This window comes from Desmodus rotundus, chromosome 9 (assembly GCF_022682495.2).
Source record: "Desmodus rotundus isolate HL8 chromosome 9, HLdesRot8A.1, whole genome shotgun sequence".
NCBI lineage: Eukaryota > Metazoa > Chordata > Mammalia > Chiroptera > Phyllostomidae > Desmodus > Desmodus rotundus.
The window spans coordinates 31,930,631-31,957,978 of NC_071395.1; the positions used below are offsets into that span (position 1 = coordinate 31,930,631).

Consider the following 27,348-nt stretch of genomic DNA (forward strand, 5'->3'; position numbering starts at 1 on the left):
ATCTTTGGTCTGCAAAATGACCAGAAGGAAGAGATCTCTCCATTTGTGCTGTGATGTTGATCGTATGGCATAAAATTCTGGGATCTTCCTCCTGAGCGCTACGCCAGATCTGTCCCCCAGATGGGCACCAGTCTGTAAACGTTTTGTTACTAGTCCACAGTGAGAAAATGGGCTGCACCAGGATGTAAATCAGCTAACTATTAAATACTTTGTTTAGTTCCACTGACAATTTCTTCATAACAAAATTTTCTTGGTGTATTGCTTTTCGTTCTGGATCTAGCTTTTTTGTTGTTGTTGTGGACGAATAGCAAATAGTAACATTGCTCTAGATGTCTCATATAATTAACTAGATATTTAGGTTTCCTTTAATTTTTTGCCTCAGCACTGCAACTCCTGAGTATGCAAACAGAGCACTCAGACTGATGAAACTACGGCCTAAACTTTCAAATTCTTTTCATGTGCTGGTAGTTTAATTTAAAATGAAGGATATCTAAATCTCAGCTTTGGCTACATGGTGATTATTGAATGAGCGCAAAGCTTTGCTCTTTCAGTTTATTCAATAACCGATTCTACTCCTCTAGAATCTAAATGGTGTCCGTTAACGTGGATGCATATTGAATTCACTGCTACTAGAAAGCTCTCAAAATGTATTCCTCATGACACATTATTAAGAAATCTTCACTGTAAAAGGTTAACACAACACGTGTACATGCGCACACACAGCAGCAGCATCCTTCACGGCCACAAAGTGAAATTCTGCCATTCCGTCGACTTTGTACCTGACATAGTGCTATTTGGTAGCCTTTGGACATGCATATGTTTATTAGTAAGAGGGAGAGGGGGTGAAGGGAATACATGAAAAAAATAGCAGGCGTAGAAGCCTAGAGCCCTGATTGTGGGAGGCGTGACCTCTTATACAGCGAAGAGCTAGAGTATCTCAAGGGACTGTGAAGGAAGAATCTTGGAGCAATTTATTCCTAATCAAAGTAGACATTTGCCCAGTCGTGCGGTTGCCAGGTTTCACAAATAAAAATAGCATTTGTTCGGTTAAATTTGAATTTCAGATAACAATGAAAAACATTTAGTTTAAGTGTGTCCCCAATAGTCTATGGAACCTATTTATACTGAAGAAAAATTATTGTTTATCTTAAATCCAAATTTAGCTGGGTGTCCTGTATTTTATTTGGCAACCCTTCTAGTCGGGGGCAGGAGGGAGGGTAGTTATTATACAGGTAGACTTGCCAAGCCTGTACCCTTTGGGACCCATAGCAGGGTCTGCAGTCCCTCCCCTGGAGTGTGTCCCAGATATCGGAAACAGAGCTCAGCCACAGCACTCTTGTCTGTTACGGAAGGCTCTCTGAGAAACCATTGATGGTATTCTCATTGCTGTAATGGAAGAAGGGAAAGGGGAATGCTAGCATTTATTGACTTACCACTGCATGCCAGGACTTACTATAAAATTATCTTATTTAATTCTCACAAGCAAACTGGGAGAGAGTTCTTACCTGTGTAGGTAAAGTCTGAGGCTTAGAGCTGTGTCTTCTTTGTATTTGCCTAGCAGAATGATAAAGCTGTGATTCAACCCAAGGGGCTTTGCTGTGAAAGTCCCTTCTCTTCCCACCATACTACATGTCCAGGTATGTCAACACACCTCAGTGCAGTGTTACAGCCACAGGGTGGGCTTCGTGTAGACACTGAGATTTAGCATGTGAATTTTTTATAAAAGATAGGTCTTTTAAAACACCAGTGTAAGTCTAGCTTACTTTTCTATATAAGAACTATGCCAAGAAAATCAAATGACATGCAAAGCAGAGCAGGGCACAGGATCCGAGTCACCCCCTGTGCCTCCCTCTCCTTCGCCCCTCACACCCATCCCCTCCCTCCGCAAGGCCTCTGGGTCCTACCCCCAAATAGGCCTCAGATCATGTCTGAGTGCCCTTTTTTCACCTCCACCACCGCCACCCAAGTCCAAGCCGCCGTCTCTCTCAGAGTCCTGCAAGAGCCTCCTTTCTGGTCTCTCCATCTTTACGCTTGCTTCCTACCTCACTCACACAGAAGCAGTATCGTGTTTGAACCCACAAATGCAACTTATCCAAAACCACTTTGCCTTGCCAGTGCACTTGAATAAAACCCAAACTCCTAACCACAAGCAGCCCCTTTGCCGTGACCCTTCCCTGCCTTGCCAACCTCCTCGACTACAATGCTCCTTGCCCACAGTGCTCTAGCTGTGTTGGCTTCTCCCCGTTCCTTGCACGTGCTCTGCCCTCCTCTCTGAACTACTTTTCCCTTCTTAAGGCTGGCTCCTTCCCATCCTTTAGATCCTAGTCGAACATCCCTAACCAGGCTGCTAATTTGCTAATGTACTGCTTTATTTTCTGTTATAGCCCTCTGGCCATTTCTTCCATAGTATGTATCAAGTTTTATAATTAGGTATTGGTTTGTTCAGTTGCTTATTGACTACCTTTCTTATTCAATGATAAGCTCCTGAGAGGAGTAGTATGTCAGTTTTCTAAACATTTTTTTCTTTTCTTTTTCTTTTCGTTTCTTTCCTTTTCATTTTCCTTCCCTTCCCCTCCCCTTTCCTCCCCTCCCCTCCCCTATCCTCCCCTCTCCTCCCCCCTTTTCTTTTCTATTCCTTCCTTCCTTCTCCCATGCCTTACCAAGTATTCCCCATGCCCTTTTTTCTTGTGCAACTGATCAGTCAGTGCCTAGAAATAGTCATTGCATGTTTTCTGTAGCATTCCTGTAAGTATGTGTCTCCAATCAAATAAAAGGACTCAAGACTATCTTAGCAAATGCTCTTAAACCCCTCTTCAAAGTTCTATGCTAGTGAGAAAAAAATGTTTATACTTCAAAATGGTCAAACATAACCCCCCAGAAACTTTTCAAAAACTGAATCCAGATTATTTTTTAAACTTGATCCTTCCTTGCACTTTAAAAAATGAAATAGGCTTCATTCCTCTTTGAACACTTAAAATTCAGTGTAAATGAATGAATAATTTCTACGGAGAGTTATTCATAAACTAGAATGTGGACAGTCATAAAAATTTTCTCTAAAAGAAAAAGCCAACAACAAAGAAAACACCCCCAAGTCTTGCCCATTATCTAATATGCATATCAGCACTTTCCTGCTTTTACTGGCAACATGTTGGCAACAGAACCTGTATCCATGTCACTCGCATGCAGCCTCCCTCCTGCTCATCCCTCTTGGAGAATATGCTATAAGGAGCCCAGCAGGGACTGGCCTGGCGTTGCTGACTTTCTGAAGCTTTAGAGCCAGCTTTGTTCTCTTGCCTCTGTCAGGCATGTAAATGAGCCACCTGCCATGCTTAGAAACCACTGCTGTGGACAGTTGGTCCAGCTGTGACATCTCACACTGTGGTTAACTTGTCCGTTTTTGTGGCTGTTCCATCGTCTTTTCAGATGAATGTTCTCTTCCTTACAAGCAGGACAGAACTTCCCAGCTGCTAGCGTGACTCATAGTTATGTATGTTACAGCTTTGAGTTACATTCTCTGGCTGAGTAATTTACTGGCTGTTGATTACTTGTTAAGAGTGAGTAACAGTATTTTGAGTGAACTGGAGGCCTACTTCTTTTTTAAAGACTTGATCCAAGAATGATTTCACTTGTCTTCACACTTATTTTCTATAAAAAAACATATATGATTTTCTTCAGAGTTCAACAGATATGGAGTATTGTCCAATATGCAAGGCACTGTGCTAGCCCATCAGCAGATGCAACAATGAGAAAATAACATCCCTGCCTTTGAGGGCCTCATCAGCTGCCCCTGGAGAGAAGGGAAAGAATAACATAAGAGCTATAGGAGAGGCATGAGCAAAATGGCATGGCTCAGGAGAATGGGAAGCCAGGTGGAGTTACAGAGGAGTCAGAGAAGGATTCGTGGAGGGGGCACTAGAGACAGACCCTGAAGGATGAGTAGGGTTCCCCCAGGAAGAGCTTACAAGTGTTGAAGACATGAAGATAGGCATTGACTAGGAGGAAAGCAAGTGGTATCAATTATTTGGATCAGGACGTGTGTGTAGAGAAACAAAGCGGATAGGTAGGATCATGTTTAGGAGACAGCAATGCCATTTACAAAGCCTAAAGTGAGTCTGGTGGTCAGGGAAGACCCACTGGAGGTTTATAAAGGGAACTTGAGGCCTGTCCGAGTGGTATAGGTACCTAGGGTGGATCGGGGGCTGGTAGCATTAGAGTAGGAACTTCAGTGAAGGTTACAGACCGGAAAAATGAAACTCAACAGAAGAGAACAGAAGGGTTAGCATCAGTAGGCCTTGGCAGCTGATCAAGAGGAAGGAGGAATTAAAGGTCAATCCAAAGCTTTGAGGCACAGTAACACAAAGAGTGGTGCCATTAACAGAAGTAGGGCGGATGGAATTGAACAAGCTTCTCTGCCCAAAACTTGGTTCCCTAAATCAGTTTGTTCCCTGGCTTTTAGGTGGATTCACACAAGCTTGTTTGTGAGAAGAGGTGGCAGGTTCTGTTGGCAAATATATTAGATTTTCTTCTAATAAAGTTTGGGATTTTATTTCCATTACTGTGAACTAACTGCTGGTGCAAATGCATGGAGATTACGTTTGCCCTTTTTTGGCCCAAGGAGACAGACAATCAGAGGTATATAATCCCAACAATCTTGTTTCAAACAAATGAATTAAGTATTTTGACTTGTTGAACAAATTCACCTGCTTTTAGTATTTAATATTTAACCTTCCCTCCTACCTACATATGTATTGCACTTTTATTTTGTAGAAAGCTATCTTAGTTTCACTTACAAAGTGAAATAATAGACATTAAGGTTTTTCAAAAATTCTGACAGCTATGCAAATGTTAACATGATTAAGTATTAATAACTTTCTTAAAGTTGCCTATGGGAAGTTGAGGGTTTTCTCTCTTTTTTTTAAAGATGTTTTACATTTAAGCCCTGGCTGGTGTGGGTCAATGGACTGAGCAGCAGTCTATGAACTGAAAGGTCGCTGGTTTGACTCCTCGTCAGGGCACATGCCTGGGTTGCGGGCCAGGTCCCCATATTGGGGGCACGAGAGGCAACTGGCCGATGTCTCCTTACACACTGATGTTTCTCTTCCTTCCTTCCCCTCTCTCTAAAAATTAATAAATAAAATCTTTCAAAATAAAAAACAAAGAAGATATTTTACATTTATACTTACGATTTATACACTAGGTAATTCTCTTCTTACCTGATTCCAAAATGCTGATTTTCATACTCTAATTTTATTTAAGGTGAATTATGGTAATGAGCTTTTTACTTTCTTTATCCATGTTAAAGGCTGTCTTTGATTCCTTTGTTTAGAATATAGCACTGTAATTATAGAATAGATGCTATTTTCAAAACATTGATTTAACTGAAATGCTATAGATTCTTTTTTAATTTCAGTTTCTGCATATCCTGACCCATGGGTTTCAATTAGAGCTAACTGAAACTCTAAGGACCCTCTCAAAAATATTAAAACAAATCATTATAATATGTACATCATATACACACATACATATATGTGAATCACATATACGCATAAATATTTCAGTACTTTGTCCCAGTTTCTATTATCAGAATAAATGGTGGTTCAACCCTGGCCAACTCAATGGACTGAGTGCCAGCCCACGAACCAAAGGTTCACAGGTTCAATTCCCAGTCAGGGCACGTGCCTGGGTTGTGGGACAGGTCCCCAGTAGGGGGCACGCAAGAGGCAACCACACACTGATGTTTCTCTCCCTCTCTTTCTCCTTCTCTTCCCCATCTCTCCAAAAATAAATAAATAAATAATTTTTTTTAAATGGTGGTTCTATATAACCTCATTCAAACTACACTGGTCACAGTTAGTGACATGTGATCCTTTTCTCTCATAGATAGCCCAAAATATGTCTCATTTTTCAAACTACAGTTTGGTAGCCTGAGGTGTAATCTGTAGGGAGCACATTTGAAATTGGTTTCAGTTGACCCGTAATGGACATGTTGCTTCTTTTATGTCCAAAAATTATTATTTTTAACTGGCCTGAAAATTTTACTCTCATAAGCTACTTTTTGTGAGTTCAAAGATTTTCCAGATTAACTTTAAAGAAAAATTAAAGTTAATCTGTGTTCTGATGCCTAATTTCTTCTTTCTTCTTAACACACATAAGATGCAAACACACACACACACACACACACACACACATTACACTTTGGGATTACGCTATGTCACACCAATTTCCACAGCAGTTTATAGGGGTTCCACAGTCATACAGTACATCTATAAAAAATAGAAATAGAGGTAAGTTGTTACTTTAAGCCACCATTAGGAAGTAACGGCAACCTTGAATCCCCCTCTCTCCTTGATAGAGTTTCTGGGTGGCTCGCTTCCCTTGGTGAAAACATTCTTCTAATGCCGAGACCTCCTGTGGTCGATAAGGTCCTTCCCACTCTCCACTCATCCTCCAAGTTGCAGTATTAAAAAGACACTTAGCTTCATTATGCCTCCCATCCTCCTCCCTACCCCCTGAACCCCACCACCGATGTTATGAAAACATAAGTATGCCTGATTAAAAAATTAGAAACTCAACTCAGGTTGTTTGTTTGGGGTTTTGTTGTGTTTTGTTGTGTTTCGTTTTTGCAGTCCTCCCCCGACCCCTCTCCCCCAGCCAGGAATTTAGAGTAAGGTCCTTGGAGGCTAGTTAGAAGACTATGAGGGCACCGCCAGATTATCCCATAAGGTCCCTTACCAATGACAGGCAATTTCAGGAAAACGTTGACTTCTTTTTCAGGCTAAGGTTCCCACCCACTGGGAGCACTGACACAGAGATTAAAGGGTGTGGCTTTGTGCCCTCTCCTACTGGAACATCTCCGTTTGGGAGCTAGCAGTCATTTCAAGGTGTTTAGTCATTGTTCTCTAGAAGGTGGTTAATTCCTCACCAAAGAGAGCCTCTGCCAGTAGACCCAGACGTGCCACAGTGCCATGTGGGTGTCAGAACACAAGCCCCTCCCTCAGAAAGTTGGCATGACCCCTCTGGTAACTCAGCCTAGACTAGTAGATGTAGGCAGGGCTGCTAGACACAGCCTGTTACTCTGACACGTGTCTCCTTGGTGCACGCTGGCTCTCATGTGTTTAGTGACTAGGGAAATGGTATCAAGTCAGTGTGGAAGTCCTTGGGGCTCCTAGATGTGCCCTGTGTGTTAAAGTGGTCAGGTATGTGGAGGCGATCAGGGGCCAGGTTTCTTTCAGTTAAAGTGACCTCCAGAGCAATATAGTTATGAAGACTAAGGGGGAAACGCTGACAGTCCTGCAGAAGTATTTCTCTGGTGCAAGTAGTGGAAGGGGTCTAGTGGCTTCAAGATGTACAGCATTCGCCACTATGCTGAGCTCTGTGGGGAGCTGCCAGAGCATCCAGAGGAGCAGAGAGGCAATTGATTGATGCAAAAGGCTCTCTCTGGATCATATTCTTAGTTTTGGTAAAGTGACTCAGTATTAGAAGCGAACGTCTCCACGGACCTACAAAAAGGAGAACACAGATCCCTGGGTTTAAAGGTTTGCGGTGCAGACTGCACACGTCAGTGGTGATTTTAACTACGCTGATTGATTTTCCTCAGGGCTCTGGCCCCCAATTCCCTACGTTTTGAGTGGTCTGGTTTGCTCCCTGTTTTTCCTTTAAATCCTACTGTTTTCTTTTTTTCCTCTTTTAAAAGCATGATTTAACAAAAGAGAAGGTTTATCAGGAACAAAACATATTTATGGCATGGTAGCAGACGTGTCTGTATTGTACCTAAAGGGTACTTGAAGCCAGACTGTGGGGCACTGGACGTAGTATGACTGCAAAACCGTAATGTAAGGTGTTCTCCACACTGAAGATTAGTAAGTCATGTGAAACTGGCTTGCTGGTTAGTTGTTAAACCAAGCATAAAACAACACTAGAGAAAAAGAAGAACCCCAACCTCTCCATTTATTCTGGAAGCCCAGCAACCACTCTAAAATATAGACAGCACTCAGCAAGTGAGAACTCAGATTGGGCCACGTGTCTAGGATAAACGACCCGTTTGGAGCCAGGCCTCACTACAGCCGGCTGTAAAAACCCGGCATCCTCCTCCCTTCCACAGAGATACGTGTAGATGTTTCTCTCTGGAACATCTGGTGGAAGGACTAGTTCTGGAGAAAAGCAAAAAGGAGGATTGGTGTGGGGCAGGTGGAGAGGACAGTCTTTACATGTGGATGAAGCAGGTCAAAGCCTTCCTTCCTCTCGGGTTGAGTGTTAACTGATGTCCACACCTCCGTCTCTGGGGCAATTTGACAGCTCCCCCAGGGGAAAGGCAAGCCCTTGGAGGGAGCTCTAAAGCAGGGTCATCAGTGCAAATGATCTTCTTACCCAATGATTATGGAAGTAGTAATATTAGTGACTAGTTGTACAACTTCTTCAATGCACTTATAATTGTTTTTGCTCATTTTAAGCCGAATTTTTTTAAATGTACTTAGTATATAATAAACAGAACTCATCGTTCTTATGACATAAGGTAAACATACTAAAAAGTAAAAAAGACCAAGCTAACTACATGAGTTAAAATTATATAAAAATATAGTTTAATTCAGTAATATCTTGTAGTGTGTCATTGGGAAATGGCTCATAGTTTCACTTTCCTCTTCACTGAATCTTGTAGTTAATGTGTAGGAGGAAAATCACATTTTTAATAACTTAGTAACTTATTTTAGAATAAGCTCTGCTATTTTAATCGAAAGAAAAATATCCGTGCTTTCTCCAGAATAGCAAACCCCAGTGAGCAAATCAAAACCCAGGATAAGGGGCTCTGGAGAAAGATTTGAGAATCTAAACTACGAGTTCTGAAGACCCTGGAGATTCACAGCTGTCACTTTAAAGGAAAGAGTTGTAAAGTCTTCCCTGAAAGAGAATGTGAACAAGCAGCTGCTGCGTCTCTCTTCCTTTGTGAGGCAGGAGCTCCCTCCAGAGCCAAACATGCTCAGCTGCAGGCCTGCTGGCGCCGGGCCCATCCTGGTTTTTTCTCTGAATGAGACTGGGAGAGAAACTCTTTCCTAAAAGCTTTTTTTATTTTCTATTTTTTGAAGTCTGCATGAACCAGGACTTATTAGGAAAGTGGCATCAGATATTCTCATTTAAACCAAAGAGTTTATTTGCTCAGCAGAAAACGAAAACACCTAGATTAGGGTTGGCTGGTTCTTGACCTTGTATGCTGTCATTGTGGCACCAGTCTGTCTTCACAGTCAAAGACCAGGCACTAGGGCTGGGGAGAGGAGGGCTGGAATTAAGGGTGTACTAGAACGTATCCTATAGATGTAAAATGACACAGAAAGGCAGGTCCAGCCCTGGGGCAATTTTTGCATATGTTTATATGGTTTGGGGGAAATAGTTCTCGCTCGCTGTAAATGAGGGATAAGCTATGTCTTCCTTCCACTTCCACTTTTTTAGCTCTGTCACTAATGGTGCTTGGCTCCCTTAAGACAGGGGGTCCCCAGTAAATGACAGTAAGGATCTACAGCATCATTATGCATTTGCTGAGCACCTACTATGTGTCTGGCAGTGTGCTAGGTTCTGTAATACACTATCTCCAATAGTTAATCCCTACTGAAACAGCGTGTATCTTTTTCGTCATATTTTTAGACGATGGAACCGAGGCTCAGAGCAGTGGATAATCCGAAGCTCATGGAACCGGGAGCTGGTGGCACTGGGATGCACGTGCGGCCCCTGCACCGCGTTGCCTCCTTAGTGAGGTCCAACTAATGGCCAAGGGGTACGCTGCAGTACTCTCCAGGGCCTTAATTTTTTTTTTAAGAGAAAAACAAAAGTAGGAAAATGTAACCGGCAAAGGCTTTATATCTCATTGTTGTAGAATTGTTTCCTGTCCCTAAAACAGGATTTCTGAGTCTCGGCATTGGCATCCTTTGTCATGATGACTGTACATGTAGGGTGTTTAGCAGCATCTCTGGAATCTACCCACTAGATGCCAGTAACACACACACCCTCCCTGTCCCTGGTTGTGACACCCAGAAGGTCTCCAGACTTTGTCACATGTCACCCTGTAGGGCAGTCACCCCTGATGAATGAAGAATCGCTGCTCTAAGATGTCAATTAAGGTAAAATTGTGGAGAGGGGTTGTAACACAATATAAATAACAGAGTGGGAGTTATCAGTGTTTTTAACTTGTTTTAGCCACAGAATCCCCAGAATCTTCAAGTGACTTCCTAGGCAAACTCTATGCTTTGGTTCTTTGCACTTCACTGGCTCTTCAACCCAGTTTGGAAAACACTAGACTAGATGCCTTCCAAGGTCTTTTCCATTTTAAAATTCATTTTTTCTATGTTTCTCCCTTACCCCGTGGGTCTTCCACAATGTTTATCTAGATACAAAAGCTGAATAGAACCAGCCAGTGAGCAGCTGGTGTGCAGCTGTTATCCCTCTGGCTTAGCGGACTGCTCTCTGTTTAGGTTTTGCCTCTTCCTGCTTCCTGGAAGGACTGAGAGGCCTGGCAGCCCCTGGGCCTGTGCCAGGTCTGACAGCTCTTCCTGGAAAGTAACAATAGATGTGATGTCTATTAACTTAGCTATATAGTGTCCATGCAGAGGCAAGCCCTGCTTTGATTCCAGCTCTTCAGCAACATGCAGTTTGGCAAAACTTGTGCTTGGTATCCAGTCCAGACCCTCAACCCTGAAGCCTGTGTCTGACCTGGCAGACAGAACAGCAGACTGGCTGCCAGGATACCAGGCTCAGCCTTCTTTGATTTCTCAGAAACAGGAAGGAGACCGAGATGGATTAGCTAGAAGACAATCAGCTATTTTACATTGCCAAGCTCAACCGTTCTAGCATCTTTAGGATGTAATCCTGTTAAGAGAATATCTCCTGTTATCCCTTATATATGCCAACTGCACAGGGTAGAGGAGACCCATCAGGCCATGTCACCCAAAAATTCACAGATCCCTTTCTCCCTTTCCAGGGGCAGCTACTATTTGGTGAATATGTGTCATGTGCTTTCTCCATACGTTCGATACATACATTCGTGGCTTTTAGAACATAAACATTTGTTCTATTTTCTCAGAGTGCTGTAAGGCTTGTGACATGGACAGCCTCTGCTGGCACCTGGCAGCAAGCACACGCAGCTGTGTGTAGCAGGGATGGTGGTGGTGGCGCTTCTCTCCCTCTCTGTTCTCTTCTCCCACTTCCTCTCTCCAGCAGTCTAGAATTGCCTTGAATTCTCCCTACACTCCCATCCCTAGTTTTTGCCTCTTCCACTGCTGTCCTCTGAGTCCAGTTCTTTGCTTTCCTCTCACTCCTCAAATGGCCCAGATAAAGGGCTGATCAGACGGATGGGAGCCAGAGGCATAAGATTGCACTTTTGGAGTTGCATGGCCATTTTAATGGGAATGGCTTACACACTTCAAACCTTACTTGTAATATAGTAAATATTTCTTAGACTCATAGACTTTTAGAGCTAAAAGAGGCCGAAGCAGTCACTTAGTACTATAGCTTTATTCTGCATGTATAGAACCTCAAGTCCAACAAGTAGTGACTCTCCAGGATTTGTGACTTCCAGGAGTGAGTCCCTGTCTTCCAGGGCCTTTCATCAGACCAGAGAAAAGATCAGGGAAGTCTGTTTACCAGAGTAGTCACTTTAAATGTAATATTTGTAGTATGCATTCATGAAACATTTTCATAGTAATAAAAATTTTACTTAGCACAAGAAGTGTGTTGATCGATCCCAAAGTGACTCTCTCTTTAAATGTGATCACTTAAAATTTCAACTGTTTGTAGCAAGGGCCACTGCTAATATCGACATTGCAAAGAGCCATCGTAGAAGAGAGCAGAAAGACACCGAGGTGTGGCCCCAGGGCAGATGCTCAGGGGGTGGGCACCTGTTGCCATTTATGCCTGTCACTTAGATCATGCTCCAGGCCAGCATCAGAAACTTTTCCTTGGATGCTAAGGAGGTGCTGTGAGAGAGATTTTACCAGAATGCCTGTAGAACTCGGGGAGGGCAATTTTCTACACTTGAGGATATGTCAAACTTGTGGCAGATTACCATCCAGCGGGCTCTACAATGACAGGAAACCAAGGCCATGGCACAGACTGGCAAGCATCACGGCAGTGGCCCTGCCTTAGAATAGGCTCAGCAGTGGGAGCAGCGTCACAGGCCCCTTTGCAGCAGGGCACCACCTCGGTGAGCCTGAGCTAGAGGAAAAGGGGGCCACTACGTGGTACCTGTGGGAACCAAGTTCTTGAGTGCACAGGAGGTATACCTTGGGATCCCACACAGAGCTGAAAAGAGAAGAATGGTAGAGAGCTTCCATTTAGACACTTAGAGAGCTTTGCTTGCATCTTCTGACAAATGTGGGTAATATTTGTGAATATAAATATTCATAAAGTTATTGTGAATATTAAGTGTGATGAAGAGAATAAAAGCGAATATTCACCAAACAGTAGGGGATGCGGGCCCCACTGGACTAAGTCTATAGCTCACATCACTAAGAGAAGCAAAGGAAAAATTAAGATACATCAGGGCTATAGTGTTTAGCATGTAAATAAATACTATATAATAATAAACACCTTTGTCATTTATAAAAATATAAATCTGTTTTCCAGTTTTACCCCATATTTCTTCTAAGAATCTTTGTAGCTTAGACTGACACCTAAGCAAGAGACCACAGTGTCCTTTAAAGGGGAGGTTTGTCAGTGAAACGGCTCATTTCTCTGTGGCCAGCCCTTGATTACTACTGCTGCTCAGTTGTGAAGCACTCGCTCACTCTCTCTCTCTCTCAATCTCTCTCTCATACTCGTACTGTCTTGTTTGGGGGTTGGGGGTGGGGATTGACAGCTTCCTGTAGTCTTCAAGATGCATTTTTATACAAGCCATCCCTGAATATTTGACAGAATGTTCCTGACTTGCCCTGACTTTTTATAACCTTATTGATTAAAGTTCTATTTTCTGGCATAGTAATTGTTTTAGTTGAGAGAATGTGGTGGTCTCTGTCGCTTACATCTTGCAGGTCACGTTGGAAACCAGGAAGCCCTTGCGCATAGAATAGAAATTCAACCCGCTAGCGTGCGTACCCTTTATAGTGGGCAATTCAGAGGGGTGACAGACTTTATAGCTGACCTTTCTTGTTGGTGAAATACCAGTAACTACTATAAAGTCATTATGAACACTAGATTAGGAATACAGAAACATTACCCCTAGGGGAAGTGCAGGCTTAGGTTCCTATGAGTCTCTGGCGACATTTTTGTCAATGATCAATACACATCCCTGTTTTATGGGTGTTTCTGTTTAAACACCTTATTTAATGTAAATTGTTGAGTCATAACTGAACTCTTGGCCATCAGTACTAGAACTCACACCCAGGGGAAGCCTGTGTAACACACCTATTTTCTCCCTGAGTCGTACCACAACCTTCTCATGGTTAGGAACACTAGGCAGCACTTCAGCACTATGGCTTGGAGCCAGCAAAACCGACAACCAGAAGCACAGAATCAAGAAAAACATGGCACTGAGTAGACAATGAAAGGGACACTGTTTACAGCATCAGAGGGGGAGCAAGAAGGCAGGGCCATCATCTTGTCCCTGCACACAGGCAACTCAAGTATGGCTCGTATTTCCCACTGCTCTGTGCACCTTCTCAAATGACTGCAGAACTGTCCCAAGCATTGACTCGGGGGTGACAGGTGCATTTTAGGGAGTAGACAAGTACCGAACGCATGAATAATAATCCACTGCATTTTTGTATATTTGAATATGGAGTGCAGATTAATCACAGAAATATTCAGTATATAGTTAATACCCCATTATAGTAAATGCAGATCTCAGTAACACTTAAAATGGTAATTCTAATAGACGAGATATTTTTACCTGTTAATTTATGCCCAAAAGAAAATATGATAATGGCTTTTAGAAATATCAAGACCCAAAAGCATAGGCTATTAAGTATTTCCATTCAAAGAACAGAAACAAACTGGCCTAGTTATTATTCAGTGTACTCCCATAATTCACCTTTCCTTTCTCCTTCCCGGCCTCACCTCCTGCCTCCTTTGCAATGTCTTACTGCTAAAATGGGTTTGGGAAGGATGTTGGAATCAAGCCAAGGTGTGCTCAGCAGAGGCTGCTGCAGTCGGTGGCGTGACCAATGCAACACGGGAGGTTTTCTGCTATGTTAGAATATTTATTAGGTTTAGTGCTGACATAGTCTCTGTTGATTAGCAGACCTAATGTGAATTTCAAAGGTCCTGATGATCATGTAAATGTGATAGTATCTTATACTCAGGCCTCAAGTTCATCACCTTACCTAAAGGGTTAGATGCTGTATTGAATGTTTAATTTCATGCTAACTCGACTAGACTTTTATCTGAAAATAATGTATTAACTATGTTAATAGTTTCTTTACTAAACCCTTCCTAGTTTAGATTGTATCTTCCCTCATCCTGAAGAGAAGTGATTTTGGGGGTTTTGGTTTTTTATTTTTAATTTTCACATTAGCATTTGTTTTTGTCTTGCCAAATCACAAAGTTATTCAGTTACAGTGGCATCCTTTTCGAGAGGGGCGATTTAAATTCTTTCCAGGTAGCACATAAACAAAGACTACCACACCTGTTTCTTACTTCAGCCTTAGTCTCAAGGAAACATTCAACAAAGCCTAATAGACCATGGCCAGAGAGTCCAATTGGAATACTGTAGGAAAATAAATGAATGGTGTTTGAGGGTCAAAAGTTGCAGGCAGGATGCTAGGGAGTTTCACATGCTCTTGGGATCAGTAAAGCCAGAGATATTTACCCTGCAGCTGATCGTGGGGAAGTTGTTTACAGAAGTCCTGTGAAGAAAAGAGCAAGATAATACAAATGTGTGCATATTTCTGGAACCTGGAAATATAAAATGCTAATAAAATGTACTTGAAAGTATAGCCACAATTTTAACAATTCTGCGGGGGCACAGAGCTACTATGATTGGCACTGTGTAAGGATGTGGGTCATTTCATGGAGAAATCTTTAAAACTAAAGTGGGAATAGCTGGAGGTAACTATAAGCAAACTCTCTTCCCCCTGTAACAGTGACCCTTATAGTTGCCTGTGCTCCCCAGAATCAAGAATTTAACAGAGTGATACCAGCTTGAGAACACAAGGCTTGAAGTAGCCAGGGGATCAATTAAATTGCTCCTGAGGTCTTGAGTTTAGCAACTTGATTTTTTTTAAATTTATTTTATATATTTATTTTTAGACAGAGGGGAAGGGAAGGTGAAAGAGAGGGAGAGGAACATCAGTGTGTGGTTGCCTCTCACATGCCCTGTACTGGGGACCTGGCCTGCAACCCAGGCATGTGTCCCGACCGGGAATCAAACTGGCTACCTTTTGATTTGCAGGCGCTCGCTCAATCCACTGAGCCACACCAGCCAGGGCTAGCAACTTGATTTTTTGTAAAGCCTTTTATTGTTGTTGTTGACGGTGTTTTGTGAATAAAAATTTTAAGTGTTCTACAGTCTAATGTCTCCAGTAATGAGGAAGCTGCAGGAACAGCTTCCTTCTTTCACTGAAGCCTTTAGTGTGAAAGATAAGCATGCAGGTCCTGCCTTGCAGTGACTCTAATCTGGGGTGGTCAGGTACTACCCCATGCTGGCTGTCAGCGCCTGGTGTGACGGCGTATCGGAGGAGCACACGGAGAGCAGAGGGACCAAAAGTCAGTTCAACATATGACACGTGTGGTTTTTTAGATTGCCACGTAGTGATGTCCACTTACAGCTATTTCAAGGAATTTAACCCTTTTTACTCTTGAGAAACATAATTGACCATGTCCTGATTGCTTTAGAATGTCTAGAGTTTGAAAAGCTGCTTCAGAATATCTAGGATTTCCACAGCTTTTGGTAAATTTTCAAGAGGTATAATTTTCCACTCCATGAAATACTTTATTTATTTCTAAACTGGTGATAATTAAATACAATAATAGTATTGGAAACATTATACTGGAGCTCAGAAGAGCTGGCTTTTCTATTTGGATTTATAAACTTCCAAAAGTTGGCAGCTGGCCCTCATAAAAGATTTCTTCCAACAGAATTCTTGTATCTTTGTTTGTGTTTTCCTTTCCCACTTGAGCATGTTTATCGTTGCTTCTCGCCGCTGCAGCTCTCCGAGAAATAGCAGCATTCTTGGCCCCTCGGCTCTGTGCAGGCGCCGGCTCCGTCAGCGTGACACCATGGCAACTATCTGGAAGGGTCATGTAATTAGATGGAATAACAAGCTAGTATCAGGAGGGGAAAAAACTGGCAGAAGTGAAATGCAGAAGCACCTTCAGTATAATTTGCAAATCCGTCAAATATCCTGCTATTGAATCAAAATGAGAGTGTGTATAAATAGTGATGTTGGAAAATGTGCCCTTAGCTTCTTAGAATAGATGCTTTCCAGCAAAGTCACCCACAAAGTGAATGCCAGAGTTTGGTCTAATTCTGTTAGTACGGTGAAGCCCGGGTTCGAGGGAAAGCCTTACTACTGTGATTGTTTGAATAAGAAAAGAAGTATTAGGGGTTTGCTGATTACGAAGCTGCCAAGTAATGGTCTGTTCTCAGGCCACAGACTTGAGTAGCATTTTTATTTTAAAATGCAAAAGGAAAGTTTTTGTGTTTACCAGACCATTTTAAAGAAGAAAATAAAAGCCACCTATCACCGAAGTGGGATTTTTTTTTTTTTACATAGATACTCCGCAGCATGGATGCCCACCGCTGATTTCACTAGTCCTGTATTTGGGGACGTTGGACTTGTTTCCAGCTCCTCACTATTGTAAGCAGTGCTGTGCCAAACAAGCTCGTGGCTCAGTCTTTGCAACCACCGTTGCTTATTTCAGCAGGACAGGCTTCTAGTGCAATTGTTAGATCAAAGGATGAAAAAGTGTTTCCTTTTACTTGGTATTTTTTTTTGACTCCGGAGTCAGTCCTCTGCTGTCCTCCATATCCCTGGTCCACCTGGTCTGTCAGCTTTCACCTCACCCAGACTTGTTTTGCCCTTTTCCTTTTTTTCCTCTTTTTAAACGATAGTCTCCCTTGCTCACGGCCTGTCTTGTAGAGCCATTGGAAACCCAGGGCCTCTGTGGAGAAAAGGTAACAAATTGGTAATATACTGTCTCAAGATGACAATTGACTGTACCTCAATTATAATGTTCATATGTTCAGTCCTTCTGTTCTTTGCCAGATTTCAGGAGCTAAAATGTTTTCCAAAATTCTGGTTTGAGATTTCCTGCCATTTGCCTTCTTCGGGGTGAGGGTTAGCATATTCTTTCAATTCTTACCTTACAGCCCCATCCCATTTTGGGATCATAAACCTTTTGATAAGTAACCCCGACTCACTTTTGGTGACTTGTTAGCCTCAAGAGGATTTGATTTTCTGGAAAATTACAATGAAGCAAAGATGTAAGAGAGAAGTAAAGATAATTCAGTTAATGCAAGAGAAGAGGTAGACCACTTTAATGATTTCTTGAAACTCTATCACCACATTTTCTCCTCGGCAATATTTATTACACATCTCGTAGCTATCAATTATGTTACATGCTAAATGAACAACCTGGCTTCCTAATCCTTTTAATAATATAAATTACCAAACATGGTTAATGTATTCCTATTAGCCCCAGAAATTGCCTATTCTGTGAATTAATAAATGCTAACTATTATAGATTTGTAGTCTTGCCCACATCTATATTCATAGTTTTACAGTTGAGAGTCTTCAAAAAACCATCTAGTGCATCTCTTCATTTTGTGGAAGCATGAGTATCAGTGTTTAAGACTTCCATAAGTAGGTATTATACAGCTTATATTGGTAACTCCTTCAATATCTAATAATTCTCTGCTGGAAAATTTACTAACTCCAAGCTAAATTTACTATGCTACCACTGTAAGTTTATTTTGACTTTTCTTCAAAAGTCAAAATTCGCTTTTGGAAATACAAGTTCTCCATATGGTCAGTATGATTTCCTTATTGTAATTAGAGTGCATTGAGAAGACATATAATCTCTCACTGAGTGGTGAAACAGGGAATAGGAGATGACTCAATAAACATTTTAAGGAATGTTTGCAAAGTGTGATTTTCAAATCTGTGTTGAACTTAAATTCCCAACTTGGTCGCTGCACAAGTGTTTTTACTGACTTACACTTTGGTATAATGCCATTGGTCTCCATTGACAGCCTCCATGAAAAACAGCCCCGTGAACCTCATTATTGCATTTACCATAAGGAAGCCCCCTAGAAAAAAGTTCCGTCTGCTCTTCACACCAAGAGTATTGAACTTCTTCTGAACAACTGTTATTTTAAACATAATCCTGACCAGGTTTCCCTGTTAGAAAATTGAAGCCAAATTGTGACCTACCCATAATAAATATGGGTGCAGAGGGCACCCAAGGCCACCATATCGCCCAGTTCAGGATGGTGCCGTTCATAGTGTAGTCATTGTGAGTGGTGCCCCAGAATTTGCACACAAGACTCCTTGGCTCTTTGGTATGCATTTTTAATTTTTTTTAAAGATTTGGGGTTGTTTTAGAAGGAAAAGGAGGGAAAAGAGAGGGAGAGAAACAGCAATCAGTTGCCTCTCACAAACTCCCAACCAGAGACCTGGCCTGCAACCTAGGCATGTGCCCTGACCCGGAATAGAACCAGTGACCTTTCGGCACTCAGTCCCCTAAGCCACACCAGCCAGGGCTGGTGTGCATTTTTAATGCCTCATTCTTGCTTCCTCCTTTTTTCCTTGAGCTTTCTTTATCCATATTTCCCCCTCCTAATTTTACTTTTTGTAATATTGTGGCATTCTGTGTGTCTCTATAAACTGCCTAAAGTCCTTTGTGGAATAAGGTGCTGCATAAATTAATGACTGTAGCAGACGCAAACCTATACTGATTCATTCTGTTTTATCTACGCTGTGGCACCTCATTTTGATCCTTAATCCTGTTAGTGGTTGTTGTTTCAGCTGAAATTTATTGGTGTTTGATAATCCGGTACTTCTGTAAAATTAGACTGTGGTATGCAAGCTCATTTGAAATGAGAGTCCAATATAGTTCTAAACACATGGCTCATACTGTGAAATGTTCCTTTTACTTTCCCAGAGAGTTTTGAAGAAACGTATAAGAACATATGTCCAGTCCTAGGACACCCTGCCAGAATTTTTTTCTAAATTGCGGTTTGGCATTTAAATCATAAAGTGGACACGCCTGTCTGAGTATGTTTTCCTTTTCAAAAAAAAAAGATATTTGAAGACAGCAATCCAATAACATAGTTCAACACTCTTATTTTGCCCCAAGGTATTCAGTATTCTCAACCCTTGAAGTCAGGCAGAAATCCACAGAGCTGTGCGTAGTTGTTGTGTTGGTGGCCGTGTATTCCCTGGGCACCGAGTGAAAATAAGGAATTCATTTTCCTATTTTGTTTAAGCACATTGTTTGTCAGTAATTCTTAGTAAACAGTGGTTTAGGGGAAGGTACTTAAAGGTTTAATTTTAAATCTCGCCTCCGTCACTGTGGCTTTGAGTAAATCAGATAACTTAATGTAGCCTCCGTCTCCTTATGTATAAAATAAATAATACTGATGCCTGTTCCACCTGCCTCATGGGGTTACCGTGAAACTCAGAGGTGTGTGAAAGTGCTGTAGACACTCTCAGAGCTCTTAGAACTGCGTTTCTCCAGACTTGGATAAAATGATAACACAATGAGTAATAGCAAAGACACCATTTATTTGGCTCCCCTGTGCTAGAATTTTAGCTCCCTCAAGTTTTTCCCAGCTCGTTCTGGGAGTCAGCCGGGATTGTTGAACACAGGCTTGGGAGTGCATTGTCTTCATAGAGTCCTCGAGGGCAGCCATTGGGGTTCCTTCTCTGTGCTCACTGCAGTGGGCTTTTCACTGTGCCCACACCGCAGGTGCTCGCTAACTCCTGGACCTGAGGTCCCTGATGCCACTAATGTCCTCACCAAAGGGACATATAGTCATCCCTGTGTAATCACTCTTGACACCTGTCAACTGTCAAGTTCTCTCCTACATCTGTCTAGTAGCTCAAGATAGAGACCACCCCTCCTACCCCCCACCAAACCTGGTTGGCTTGGCAGTACCGAAAATGGAAAGGAGCATCAGCAGGACGGCTGAGATGGAGGTGTTCTCTAAAGCCGCACGCAAATTTTTCTGCCCCAGAGTCTATGCACATTATTTAAGGTTGCTGCAGAGAGTGCAAGTGGAGTGGCCCAGGGATGGGGTGAGCCCTTAGGAAACCTCTGGCTCTTCGGAGCTGTGAATTCCAACCGTTCTGTGTCTGTGTTTGAGGATCATTGCCAGCTGAGCTGTCTCGGCTAACGACTGGACAGGTGTCTCCTCCTCACTGAGCAGCTGCCAGGAAACGGCTACCTCAAAGAATTCTAGAGAAAATGGAAGTAAATACAGGTACAAGCTTTTCAGACAGCCTTAGGTCACAGGAAGCCACAAGTGGTCTAGGCAGATAATGGTGCTGTTCTTTGTTACATAAAGCAGTGTTTTTTGTAGTTCTTTTTGTAGTTTCTTGCCTTAGCAGTCAGCCAGGGTGAGCCGGAGAGTTTCTGGTCCTGGCCATTCTGCTCTGCTAAAAATTTCCCCCTTCCCTCCAACACATTGATTATTTGGACATGAAATAAACCTTTAGACCTCAACTCTCTGCCTCAGAAATGAAATCCATCCCAGGAAAAGTTTAGGTGCAGCTACCTGGTTGGAACCGGGGGCATTTGTATTAAAACATTGCACAGGTGGCAAGCATGTATTTGGTTTTAATTTAGATTTTGTTGATTGAGAGGGTGGAGCTGATAAAGATTATGGGCATGATGAGCTAAAGCCACCAATGGGCCATATATTCATAGCTGTTCTGGTTTCCTACCTCCCAATCATAGCACCATCCAGTACACTCCACAATAAGTGTGGCCAGCAGCTGTACTTTCTCCGTTACCTAGTTGTATCCTGAAAGGTGGTATACCTGCAAAACTTTTGCAGACCCAACCATTAATCTATATTCATTGATTTTGACTTTCAACCCCAGTAGAGCAGAAGTTAAAGACTTATTATTCTCCTTTTACATTAAATAGATAGGTTTATTGATTTAAAATGGTGAAAAGCTCTAAGTTTAATTCTATGAGGACATATACATAATAAACTAAAATTTACAAAAATATCAAAAGTAGCATGCTAGACATGGATTATGTGGCAGAATCAAATCTACTCATCTAGCTAAAAAGGGTTGGGGTGAGGGTTATGAGCAACTAATTGAAAGGATATAGGAGTATCTCATAAAACCCAAGGTCAGGAACCAGGAAATGAAAAACTGACAACCAAAGTCATATGCTCTTCCTCTCCAAGAATTTATTAACTCTCATCTCTACTTCTCTCTTTCTCTGCTTCTCCATAAAAATAGCTGCTCAGCCCTTGCCTCATGTGATCAATCATTCAAGAGCCAAATAGCGAGGAAGTGGGAGGGGATAATGGGGAGGAAAGGGGGAAGAGTTTTCAGGAACAACTATAAAGGACACTTGGACAAAACCAAGGGGGGGTGGAATCAGCGGGGAGGGGGATGGCTTGGGTGGGAGGGACTGGGGGGGGAAGGCAGACAACTGTACTTGAACAACAATAAAAAAAACAATAAAAAATGTGAAAAAATTTTAAAAAAGAAAGAAATAAAGTGAAATGGAGCTAAAAAAAAAAAGAGAGAGAGAGAGAGAGATCAATAGAAGCCAGCTAGAGTCTCAGAAGCCCAGAGTCCAGGGAGAGGGCCTCTCATTGGCCCGTCTTGGGCAGGTATTCACTGCTAGTCCATCCTGCTGGACTAGAGATGACAACATGCAGTTGGTCTCTTCTACTCAGTAACTGTTGTTTAAACAGACTCTTAAAGAAGGGGACCTGGGCCGCACTGTGAGTGATGGGCAGCTCTCAGAGAAGCAGAAGGCATTCCAGACATGCATCCAAGTGGTGTCTGCTGAAGATAACAATTTTTTTTTAATTTAGAAATATTCTCTTTGGAGTAAAATAAAGACAAAGCAGAGTAGGCAGATTATTAGGCATATTATATTTTAACATGAGAGAAAACAGGTGTGTAAAATACTTCTGTATCTTTCATAGCTCTCTGCAGGAGTGATCTCCATACTGAAAGTTTTATAGCCAACATACTAAGAGGGAGTTAAATTCAGATATAATGCGCACAGAATAAGAAAGCACTCGAGTCATTAAATTTGTTGAGACCTTTAAAGCCTCTGATAGGACTAGATGTTCAGGAGCTTACCAGATGAGTTTGCGAGAAGGTGCTGTCTGTAACCCAGAGGCACTGTGGGGAAGAAGAGAGCTGTTAGGAAACTGGAGATGGGAAAATATTGCCTTGTATTTTCCAAAGGGGAGGGAGAAAGTTTGGTTCTGGAAACTTGACACTGATGTACTGTTACGATTCTAGGAGGGATCACTTGTACATACTTAAAAAGTAGTGGTCACTATGTGCCAGCATGGTCTATGGAAAGGAGTCAAACCAAACCAAGTAACCATCTAAAGAAAGACATGAGCTTATATTAGTGGATCAGGACACTGTGTGATACCTGCTACATCTTGATTTAGCAGGATATTTGAGTAATCTTCAGATCCCTGTGGACAGATAAAGAAATGTCATGTGAATGACAGCGGAGTGAGATGAAATCGATGGATGGTGTGGCAGCAACCTCTCATGGATTATACGTAGCTGTAAAGCATCATATTTGACCTCATATTTGTTCATGTAAACAGTAGATACAGAGATAGCAATCTTACTAATCCAGTTTTGAACACATAGAAAATTGGGAGGGATGGTTATATACACAATTGACAAAATTATCAAAGAGAGCAGAAATGTGCTGGACATGCTGCTAAACCAACAATAAATGTAAATATGGTATATTGTGCTCAATTCAACTGAATTCAACTGAAAAGAACAAAATGAAAAACACTGGGCTTAACAATACTTTGGGGAGAAAGGTCCGAGGGACTTGTGAGCTAGCAATCTAATATGGTTGCAAAAAAATACAGTGCCAATGTAATTTTAAATTATATATTCAAAGGAGTATATAGCCAGACTAATTGATGGTTGTAATATTTCCCTATTATGTTGGCAATGTTATGAGTTATTATAACAATCTTTTCTGGAAAGTACAGTGACAGATGGAGCATATCCAGATGATCAGGAAGTTTAATTTATAAACTTTTTTGATGCTCAGAGTCTTTATTTTGCTGTGTGTAATGAACTGTAAGTAATAAAATCTACCATAGCTGTTCTCCAGGAGCTTACTTTCAATCATTCCAGTCAAAGTGCATAGGAACCGAATACTTGAGTAAGATCCACTCCCCCCAATCCATTGAGCTTTACTGAATGGGTTTAACAGTGATAATTCTCCTTTCATTCAAGATATATATTGGTTTCTGAATGCCAAGTTAAATTTTATATTCGATATTACTAATTTATTAATCCCTTGGGTGTCAGCACTGCTTCATATAAGTTGCAAGCATTTTTCTACTTCCTTTTATCAGGAGAATGAGTAAAAGTGCCTTTAGATGGAGACAGGAAAGATTTTCAGTTCATTTAAAAATAAAGACAGGTAGTTTAAAAATAAATCAGTGTTTCCCAGATTGAGAAATTGTTTCCTATGCCTAAAGAATATTCTTTATTATAGAATGCAGAATTAAAGGAAAGACTCCCAAATGACTCTTTATTGAGACTCTCAGGAAATGATCTAGAAGTAAGATACAACCTTTAAAATGGGCAAAATGAGTAGCTCCCACACACAAATATGCCAGTGTGTACCCACATACACACACACATTACTGTACATTAGTGATAGGACATATGGAGTGCAGGAACTTGCAGCCTAAAAATGTTGCTTTTCATAGTCTACTGAATTATCTGTTGATAAAGTCTAAATACAACAAGACTTTAAATCAAACTACAGATGTTAAAAAATTTAGCTGGCACAGAGAGAAAGCAAGTAAATTATTCACAGGCATTTCATTTTTAGTTTTGAAATCTACTTTTTAAGTTACAGAAAAGTCACGATGAAAATTCTTTATTCTCATCTTTTTTTTTTCTGATACAAGCACCTGGCCCACACAGCTACCGTGAAAGTGTTCTGTAAAATTACTGTAAGAATAGCTTTATAGCTTTAATCATTGCTAGCCTGCAGCCTGAACGCGGATGTTTGCAACCAGAGCAGTTCTGTGATGAAGCGAAGGCACTGCTGTCCTTGATGTTAGAGGATTTTGAAGCTCTCTTGGAAAATGAGGTGCCAAAGAGCAGGAATTAGTCAAAAGTCTGTACCAAAACCCATTTGTTTAAATGTGGCATTCTATTTTCAGTTGGTCTTCCTTCTTTTTAGAACTTATTACAAATTCTATGCCAGTAAAGTGAGAGAAAAGATGAAAAATAGGAGATTTTACCTCAATACCGTGGCTGCTTCTTTCCATACTAAGTCTTAACATCAAGGTTTTGTATGTGATAAGCTCTACTGTGTACTCTACCTCATTTCACAACAGAAAATTAGAAAAATGCTGCCTGAGGCTCCGTATGGGTCACAGCTTGTTTGGGAGGGAGGGCGATTATTACCCTACCCATCTAAAAATCATGCATACCTTGCTCTGCCCAGGTTCGTTGATCTGAATTCCTCCACTACTACATTTTTGACTTGTTATTCTGAAAGAGAATTTGGCCCCTCTCAGCTTTGGAAAGCCCTCTTTGTTTAGCTGGTTGTTGAAGGGTGACATGGCCCACCATTCCTTCCCCATTCCTGGGGTATCTCCTGGCAAAAGGAGCCGGGAAGAGTGCTCTCGTCACATAACAGTAAGCTCTACAGGTGCCTAGTGTGGAACTGATAGTGTCAGTATCAATGCTTAGGTCCTAGGTCAATTTTTAGCCATTCATATATAGGTATAGCTAGTATTTTTTTCTTTTTCTCTTGTTCATGTTTAACAAGAATTCTTATAAACTCCATATGGCCAAGGTTTATTTCCTGGCTTCATAATTTACTAGTGTGATCTTAGGCAAGTCATTTATCTCTGAGCCTCCGTTCCCTCATCTGTAAAATAGGGAGATTAAGAGCACTATCCTCATAGTGGTGTTGGCAGATTAAATAAGTTAATAAAAGTAAAGCAAATAGAATAGTGCCTGGCGCATAAGTATTTGCTGTTATTTGCTATTATACAGCAAATGCTCTTTCTTGTAATGTTTTCTCTTTAACTTATGTTTATTTTTCATAGTTTAATGGAAGATATAGATCTTCCATCTATTTATTTTTAAAGTTCTTACAATTTCTGAATCATAAGCACACAATTCATTCTTGTGCTTTTATCTTTTCCTCCCGACTCCCTCCCCACTTCTTGGGTCTCAAAACTTTTTTTTATCATCCTTTTGCTTTCACCCTCCAGCACTGGCTATAGGAGGCCTTCCTGACTCGGGTCTTGAGGACAAGTGGGATCCACCAGTCATGTACACCCTGGTTTTCCCACCGACACATTCAGGGAAAATACAAGTATTTGTTCCATGTCGCGCAACCCCTGTGGGACTATCGGCTTCATAAGGGCAGTGTCTTCCTCGATGTTGTGGCCCCGGTGCCCAGCTCAAAGCATGGGCTGAGTAGGTACCTACTGCCTACTCACTCAATGAGAAAATGCAGATGGATTACCAGATTCAGCCTGTGCTTCTATAAAAACAGCATCTAAGGACACAATTGAGAACGATTTTGAGAGGAAAATAATGACCTGGAGAAAAAGTTGTCTCCATCTATTTTGGGCCAGTCCCTATTTTAGATAACAGTTACTATTCTAAATGCTGGTATAGGTTATCAGGCTGATAATGTGAATTATTGCTTTTATGGTTTTTTAAAAAAGATTTTATTTAATTATTTTTAGAGAGAGGGGAAAGGAGAAAGAGAAGGAGAGAAACATCAATGTGTGGTTGCCTCTCATGTGCCCCCTACAGGGGACCTAGCCTGCAAGCCAGGCATGTGCCCAAAGCATGGGAATTGAACCAGCAACCCTTTGGTTTGCAGACTGGCACTCAATCCACTGATCCACACTAGCCAGGGCTGCTTTTATGGTTTTAAATTTAAGCTTTAGAACAAGCTTATTTACTAATTCATGGAAAGTTTTGGGGGCGGGAAGAAAGCTTTCCCTTCCACTTATCAAGGAAAAAGTGCTAGTTCTGAAAATTAACTCCTGTAAAAGAACATCGGTCTCAAATTTTTCTCATTTGTCTGTCTCGTTCTTACTATTTGTTCTCCCCCCATCACCAAACAAAAACATACAATATGTGGGTATACATACACATAAGATATACACACAGAGACATAGAAGTGTACCTATATTGCATATATGCATCACGCTTCTATGAAACTCTCTGAGCCTTCCCTGGCTCCTTGAGTCTTTAGGCCCTGTTTTGAGTTTCCTTCCAAGTAGAAAAAGGCTTCTGGAAACTTTAATCCTGTTACAGTCTCAGATAGTTCTGTGTTGAATAGCTAAAGATCCTTTTTAGTGGATCTAGTAACTCTGCAAACAATATAAGATCTTTATTTATTCAAGTTAATTTTTGAATGCCTGCTACATGCCACAGTTCAGCCCTAAGTTTTTTTTCTTAATATTTTAGCTATATTATTGATAGAATAGTTTTCAAACACTGTCATATGGTGGGTTATTAACAACAAGTGAAATTAAATACCTTGCGCCAGAAGCTCAAGTCTTAAAAAGGAAAATATACTGAGCTGGAAATCATGAAAAACAAACAAACAAACAAACAACAAACCTGATATCTGTAGGTAATATCTTAAGCTTCCCAGCTGAGAAGTATAAATTCACAAACCAGTTCTCTAGTCACAGAAAAAGTGCCAGTGGTTAGGAAGTAGCTTTGTCTATGAACAACTTCATCTCATAGCAGCTTCTGTCTTCTGTCTAGTGTTTCTGTTAAAATATAAGATGTTGTATTTCATTCACTTACCTTAGTTAAGTCAATAATATTTATTGCAATCAGAAAACATAATCACAATAAGTTCAGAACAAGGCATTACAGATGACTTCTAAGTAAATGTGGTAAAAATCTCCTTTTGCAGATGCAAGTACTGGCACTACGATGAAAACCTGCTCACCTCGAGTGTTGTCATCGTCTTCCATAATGAAGGCTGGTCAACCCTCATGAGAACGGTCCACAGTGTAATTAAAAGAACTCCAAGGAAATATTTAGCAGAAATTGTGTTAATTGATGACTTCAGCAATAAAGGTAATAGCTATGGAATTGACATTTTGTCCATGAAATAAGCTAATCATGGTTAACTGCAAAATGATTTCAAAATAATTTCTCTTTAAAAATTAATAGT

General features: G+C 41.2%; 1 protein-coding gene across 3 annotated transcripts in view; it reads left to right on the forward strand.

Annotated features, from left to right (window-relative positions):
• The window catches only part of GALNT7 (polypeptide N-acetylgalactosaminyltransferase 7), a 120,779-nt gene that overhangs the window by 67,311 nt on the left and 26,120 nt on the right, over window positions 1-27,348 (forward strand). For all 3 annotated transcript variants that reach the window (XM_045202321.2, XM_024568611.3, XM_053910425.1), the window contains exon 3: window positions 27,085-27,251. In XM_045202321.2, coding sequence (XP_045058256.2) covers window positions 27,085-27,251 — 167 coding nt within the window. The remainder of the gene's footprint in view (window positions 1-27,084; window positions 27,252-27,348) is intronic.